Source organism: Acipenser ruthenus, chromosome 21, assembly GCF_902713425.1.
Source record: "Acipenser ruthenus chromosome 21, fAciRut3.2 maternal haplotype, whole genome shotgun sequence".
Taxonomy (NCBI): domain Eukaryota; kingdom Metazoa; phylum Chordata; class Actinopteri; order Acipenseriformes; family Acipenseridae; genus Acipenser; species Acipenser ruthenus.
In genome coordinates, this window is record NC_081209.1 from 10,690,115 (window position 1) to 10,696,975 (window position 6,861).

Below are 6,861 nucleotides of genomic sequence, written 5' to 3' on the forward strand. Positions count from 1 at the left end.
AGACAGTGAAACAGGCCCTCCAACAGGAAACTGTTTGCTGCCATGGTTGCCCAACGCATCAGCACTGATTTTGGTGGCCAGTTTGATTCCTCTACAGTGCTGGACAGCAAAATGTAATTGGAATGCTTTAAGATGGGTAACTTCACACTCAAATTATTTTTCCAGTTGAAGGCTGTTGGAACAAATTATTGTTAAAATAGTGCGGTCTACAAATAAAGTAGTGCTTTTTTGTAGACATGAAAATAATTGAACCCAAAAGAAGCTATAATTTAATATTAGACTTAGTTATGCTAAATGTAATTTCCTAATCTCATCTTTAGTTGTCAAGTACAGATGTCAATCTTGGTGATTCATACCAAGTTTTAGGTTCAGACTTAGACAGAAAGTAAACATTTAGTTGGGACACCTTTACATTGTGGCAACCAGAAACTAAATAAATATTATCCAATAAAAAGTTAACTAGCTTAAACTGGTTGTCAAGAAACTAGTTTCATAAACCCAAGCTTTAGTGATCCTACAAAACTACTTTAGTTTATCTAGTTAGAATTATGGGAAGAACTGCCACTACACTGGTTTTTGTAAGGGTTTCTACAGAACCCATGTACCATGCCTTTTTATTGGAGAATAGTTTATTATTTTTATTGAAATATTTTATTATTTTTATTTTTTACTTTTGCTCAGACAGGCTTCTTTTAAGGTCAGTTATACCATAAGTATGGGCTTTAGAATCATAAAATAGTTCATTTTAGTGGCAGTATAATACATTATTTACCTATCAGTCAGAAATGTAGAAATATACAAAGCATGTATGAAATTGTGCAATGAACGTCACTGCCATAATTTTTATTTATTTATTTCAAAATATTTGTGTTAACAGTTGTCCAAATAGGCTACTGAAACCGGCAACGTATTAAATTCCATACTTGCCAACATTTGGAAACTGTTCAGCGGGACCCTTGTCCCCGGTGTGGCGGTGGGTCTTACGCATGATGCACGTGACCAGCATGGCAGTAAACACAGGCAAAAATGAAGCGTTCTTACCTTTGTATACCGGTAAGTTAGTGATCAGCAGATGTGTCAGCGGCACGAAGAGCACGGCGTGTGGTTTTCTCTAACTCAACTGTGCAGAATACATGAATTTTTTTCTGTGTGTAAATATCGGGACTTTCTTCCTATGCATCGGGACGCGGGACATTTTCTAGGAAATCGGGACTGTCCCGACCGTATAGGGACTGTTGGCATGTATGAAATTCTGAATACAATTCTGAATATGAATATAGTTCAGTTATGGCAAAAATTCTATTTTAGAATATCATATACATATTTAGTATTATCCAGGGCGACTTACAATCGTAAGCAAAAACATTTCAAGCGTTACAATACAAGTAATACAATAAGAGCAAGAGTAATACAATAAGAGCAAGAATTCTTTAATTGTCGTTCATTATGTTTTGTATGAACGCACGTATAGACGGTGCAACGAAACCTGGAGTGTTAACAAGGCAATAAGGTCTGTCCAATTTTTTAATTGATGTTAACTGTTTAGTATTTTTTTCTCTTGGAATGTGCGTGATATACGCAGGCACCCGCGCAATGGCACGACTCGTCACACCTGTGTCAGTGGTCCACTCAGTGTTAATTGCCAAATCACTCTAATTAATGTCACTAGAAAAGCTCCTGAACGGTAGTGTTTGGTAGGTAACTGTTGGTTTGAAAGATGATGGCGGCGTTGTGGAAATGTGTCGTGATTGCGCTTTGCTGTGTACCGTTTGCTGCACCACAGGAAGGTAATGTGGGCGACTGGCGGGGTTAGTGTGTTGTGTGCCTTCAGTTTCGTTAGTACTGACTGTACCGGTACATAATGTTGGTGTGTTAACAGACTCGTTTTATTGATATCCAGACATGGTATCTCCTTGTGCAACACTTAAAAGTGCGTACTTGGCTATGCAAAGATCATTCATAGTTACAAACGTTGTCCTTGTTACATGAAACCTAAAGTTAAAATATTTGCGTGTTTTTACTTTATTTTTAAACCTGTTTCTCCTGTAGCTGTGAGTACAGCCTGCGGCGTGGACTCGGTGGCTGTGAGGGTGTTGTTGGATTACTCTCGACCGGCGTTGCCTCTGGACCCGAGTGGCCTCCTGCTGGGACCCTGTCCTCCATCCAGCAGCAGCGCCGGTAATAACATGGTGGTGTTCCAGTACGGGCTGCTGGACTGCCGCTTTATGCGCATGGTAAGTGGCTTCTAACGGCATGTATGAAGTGTTTGGGCTCAAATTACACTGTATTGCACAGAACATGCTTGTATATGCATTGTAATTTAATGAATTTTCCTGCAGTGATTATGCAATATTGGTTTTGGCTGTAATAGCTTGAAGTGTATATTTAATTGATGCTAGGATGTGCAGGACTAAATGATACAAATTTTGTATTGGCAGCTTTTGTAAGGGTAATGACTTGAGTATTTGCACTTTTTTTTCCTTTAAACAAACTAAATGCATTGTCTTGGCTTTGGGCTGTTTGACAGGTGGTGTGTGTTGTAACACCAATCTTGTGGAGGTGTGTCTTGCCTTTTGAACTGCAGGTCAAGTGTTTAATCTCTGTTCAGTTTTTTTTTTTTTTTAATCCATGTCTTGCCCAGGTTACTGCCAATGTTACCAGTTACATGAATGTGCTGACCTACAAGCCCACCCAGAGAGGCTTCTACCAGACTCCATTCAATCAGGCTATTGTGTGCACCTATACCAAGTGAGTGCTGGACTTGGCTTAAACATGCTGTAACTCCTGTGAAGATGTGTTAAACCTTTGGGGTATTGAGTCATACATGTCTGCTTGACTTAATGGTCTCTAATTTGTGGCTTTCCTTTTGAGAACTCTTTACAATCTTTTTTTTTTTGTGCCTTTTTAATGGGGAGCAGTTATTTTAACCTATCTTATGGCACGAAGTAATCTGTGCAAAATCAAGTGATTTACTGCATTAGGAATTCTAGACCAGCTTTTTGCCAAGTTTGCATTAAATATTGCCAATAAACGGTTTACAATTCAGTGTCTTCTGCTAAATGCAAATTGTTTTGGTGTGTTGCTGTTCTAACTAAAGCTTTCTACCTGTGTTCTCCAGACCTGCTGGCTGGACTCCTCCAGTGTATAACCCTGCACTTGGGGATGCCTATGGGTTTGGGAAGCTGGAGTTTACCATGGGGATTATGAATGGTGAGTTTGCTATCCTGCAATGTACACTTGGTCTATTGCTTTAGGAAGGTGTCCAGTGCAACACTAACCTGGCAGGGGAGCAGCCTTTGGTGTTCATTAGGTCACTTCAAGTCAAGTAGAAAATGTTTTAATTTCTCTGGTGCTGGTCAATGCTATTCTGTCCTGGCTAGTGAGATGAGTTGGGTGGGTTGCTGTTCTCATGCTCCTTTCCTTGATGTCTCAGATGACTTCTCAGCCCCACGCACCTCCAGTCTGTTCTTCCTGGGGTCCCCCATCAACATCGCGGCTGCAGTGAAGCAGCAATTCCACATGCCACTGATGGTCTACGTGGAAGAGTGTGTTGCTGCCAGCACTCCAGAGCTGAGCCCTTCAAGCCAGACCTACACACTGATCACCAACCACGGGTAGATATTCACTGCAAGCTGTATAGTAAAGGCACAATTTTAAATCTGAATGTTTAACACTTGGGAGCACAGTAGTCCTGTTTGGATTAGGAAGGCGTTGAATGGTCAGCTTTGTGAACATGGCAAAAGCTCAGCTGAACTACTGTCCATGCTGGGAATGCGCAGATTGTAGTTTCAAATGGACTGGTTCTTTATCTAGTTTCTAATTGGTTCACAGACCCTAATCTATCTTTAGGGAAGATGAATAACATGATTGGTGTTAACGAGGGTCTGTGAAACCAGCCCCAGTTTAAGTTCAAACTTTCCACAAGTGTAGTCTTGTGCACACGACTAGGGTTGGAATGGTAATTTGTACAGGAAGTCTCATTGGAAGTCTTGCTCACTACTTCCAGTGGTTGTCCGATTGTCCCCAGTCCTGGTGAGTGCCTCCCCCTGCTCAGTGCTTGTGTTTCTCCTTGCAGATGCTTTGTAGACGGCCAGGCTGGTAATTCCAGGTTTCTGCCCAGAGTCCAGACCTCTGAGATCCGTCTGGTTGTCCAGGCCTTCAGGTTTACACAACTGAATACAGATGTGAGTATCTGATGGGTTAATGGTGGATTGTATTGGAGGGCACAGGGCAGCTAGTTAACAAGACAACACGTATCTGAAGCTGTGCTTGTGGTGTGTAATACTTTTGCAAGGACAATTCAGAGCTGGTAATAAGATGGTGGCAGTTCGAGCAATTTTAATGTCTGGGAGTTTTATTTTAAATCCGTTATCCTAGGTGTATATCCATTGCCGCTTGCTGGCTTGGGACCCTGCCCAGCTCAATGACCCCACCAAGAAAGCCTGTTCATTCAACCAGAGAACCAGGAGGTAAGGACTGGACCCTGCTGAGGCTGCTGTCTGTGCAAGGCTGTGAGGTCCAGTTAACCAACACTAGTCACCCAGGACTATTAATTTCTTAGATGCCGTTATCCAGGGCGACTTACAACTGTTACAAGATATCACATAATTTATATACAATTACCCATTTATACAGTTGGGGGTTTTACTGGAGCAATCTAGGTAAAGTACCTTGCTCAAGGGTACAGCAGCAGTGTCCTCCACTGGGGATTGAACCCACGACCCTCTGGTCCAGAGCCTGAACCACTCTATTCTGTTGTGTGGAGAATTGACATGTGTTCTCACTGTTGGGTAATGGTGTGCATGTCCCTAGGGCAGGGTTTCCCCAGTTCTGGTCCTGAGATTCCCCATGTGTCTGGTTTTCATTTCAATGGAGTTCTGAATTACTTAATTGAACAATTCATTGGCTTAATTAGGCCTTTGTAATTTTGTTTAAGCAGTTGGAGATTTCAAGTTAACTATACAATTTTAAAAGTAATTTAATTGTTAACTTTTTAGCAGATGAGAACAATAAGGGTCTAAGCACATCGTTTCAATTAAGGGTTTGACTTAAATTGAGACACTGCAGACACAGGGGTCCCCCAGGACCAGGATTGTGGGAGGAAACCCTGCCCTAGGGAACTACTTGTGCATCCTAAACAAACCTGGTTGTTGTGGGAATTTCTGTGCGTACAGTTCACTCCTGCATTTTTACCTTCATGTAGTGGGTGTAAAAATATGGCCAAATTGTACTGCTATCAAGTAGTGTATTGAAATGTCTTTGGGTTCAGTGTTCTGCTCGTGTTCCAGCTGGGAGCTCCTGGATAACCCTGGTCGGAGCTCTGCGTGCAGCTGCTGTACCGCCAAATGCAATTTCAGGAAGAGGAGGGACACGGGTACGAATTCTGCTATATCTCTGTAATGTAACTGCACAGGTAGCTCTGGGATGTTACTTGGTTTTATTTACAAGGGTGAGTGACTTTAAAATTATGGCATCTAGCAAAGGATGCTCGCATAGGGGTGCAGTGCTCCTCCCTCCCAACCAGAGCGTGTGCTTTGTCTTGGTGCTACTCTGCTCAATGACCTATAGGCAAATTGTTTTAACCAGCAACCCTACAGCCTGCCCCCTGCTGTAGTGACTGGTACTGCATAATGCATTGCTGTAAAGCAGCAATGCATTATGTAGCCTGTTTGTAGCCAGGCTCCCTTTTCTCCCGAGCAGCTGAAGAGGGGCTGAGACACACTGCAGTGCTGGGACCCCTGAGGATCCTTCCTGAGGAACTGTCTGCTGGAAGCCAGGAATTCTACCAGAGGAGCCCTGCTCTGTCACTGGAGGGTGAGTTCAGCCTGCGGTCTCCAATCCAGTGTCCACTTGGCTTCCTTGTCAATGGCTTGTATGGCTGTGACTTTGTTTACAGTACAGGTTTCCCTGCAGCAGCGCTAAAGAATTTGGCATGTGGTGGTGGTGGTCTGTTTCTACCCAAACCTTAAAGTCCACAGCATAACTACAATTTTGCTGCATAAAGCTATTGCCAAACTTTAGTGTATTCTAGTATTGGAACATAGGGCCTTTGCCCACCCCTACTAACCATGTCCCGAGGTGTCCTTCTGCAGGCCTGAAAGTAACACACTCCTGTTTGATTCTGCCCCTGGGTACTGGAGACAATGGCTGTACTGGGAGCACTTCCTGTTCCTAACCCCTTTCTCCTGCTCTCTTCTCCCCCCAGAGCCCCAGCAGGTTCTGGCCTGGCTGCCTGTCCTGGCTGCTCCCCTGCTCCTGATGGCTGTCTTGGGAGCCCTGTCTCTGGGCTACTACATGTGCATGTGGCATCATCCCAGACTCTGCTCCAAGTCCAGCAGTGAGCGCCTTCATTCCTGTGCCCACTGAAATGCAGTTGGCATGGTTTCTAGCTTGCCAGCACAGAAATTGATTTGTATGTTGCAAAATAAAATGTCTTCATAGAGCCTCTGGTCTGTCTAATTTTGTACCATTGAGTAACTTAGAACTGGATGTGTAGACATTTTAAGGGAATCAATGCTATTACTGCTGAGAATAAATGCTCACCCATTTAAGTAATCTGATTGGTGTATGTAGCAACCCTTACAAATACAAGTAGTGGCATTTGTGTCCCAAATTGAGGATGTTTTGATGGTGAAAGCTTAGTTTGACTGTTCATTGAACAGTTTTAAGCTACTGCTTTTTATTGTGGTGGCTTTTTTTTTTTTTTTTTAAGGTTTGCCAGAATCTTAAGGTCACCCAACTAAATTTTATTTTTGTCCCAAAAGACTTTGATTTGAAAACGTGGTAAGAATCAAGATTGGCAGAACTGCAGGTCAAATACTATGTTAGCATTGCTTCAAAGAAGCAATGGTAACACTTTGG

General features: G+C 42.8%; 1 protein-coding gene across 1 annotated transcript; it reads left to right on the plus strand.

The window, feature by feature from the left end:
* The first annotated feature begins 1,681 nt into the window (after window positions 1-1,681).
* On the plus strand, window positions 1,682-6,442 carry LOC117422813 (zona pellucida sperm-binding protein 3-like). The gene is made up of 10 exons (XM_058994803.1): window positions 1,682-1,787; window positions 2,050-2,234; window positions 2,642-2,748; window positions 3,119-3,210; window positions 3,434-3,614; window positions 4,076-4,184; window positions 4,378-4,469; window positions 5,289-5,374; window positions 5,701-5,814; window positions 6,206-6,442. Exons 1-10 carry the CDS (start codon window positions 1,718-1,720, stop codon window positions 6,364-6,366), a joined length of 1,197 nt encoding a protein of 398 aa, XP_058850786.1. The 5' UTR covers window positions 1,682-1,717; the 3' UTR covers window positions 6,367-6,442.
* The last annotated feature ends 419 nt before the right edge of the window (window positions 6,443-6,861 follow it).

Excerpts from the sequence above, each read along its gene's own strand:
- LOC117422813 (XM_058994803.1), top strand. The coding sequence starts at position 1,718 with ATGATGGCGGCGTTGTGGAAATGTGTCGTGATTGCGCTTTGCTGTGTA. Across the intron at positions 2,749-3,118 it reads ATTGTGTGCACCTATACCAA|ACCTGCTGGCTGGACTCCTC; the intron begins GTGAGTGCTGGA and ends TGTGTTCTCCAG. Across the intron at positions 3,615-4,075 it reads ACACTGATCACCAACCACGG|ATGCTTTGTAGACGGCCAGG; the intron begins GTAGATATTCAC and ends TTCTCCTTGCAG.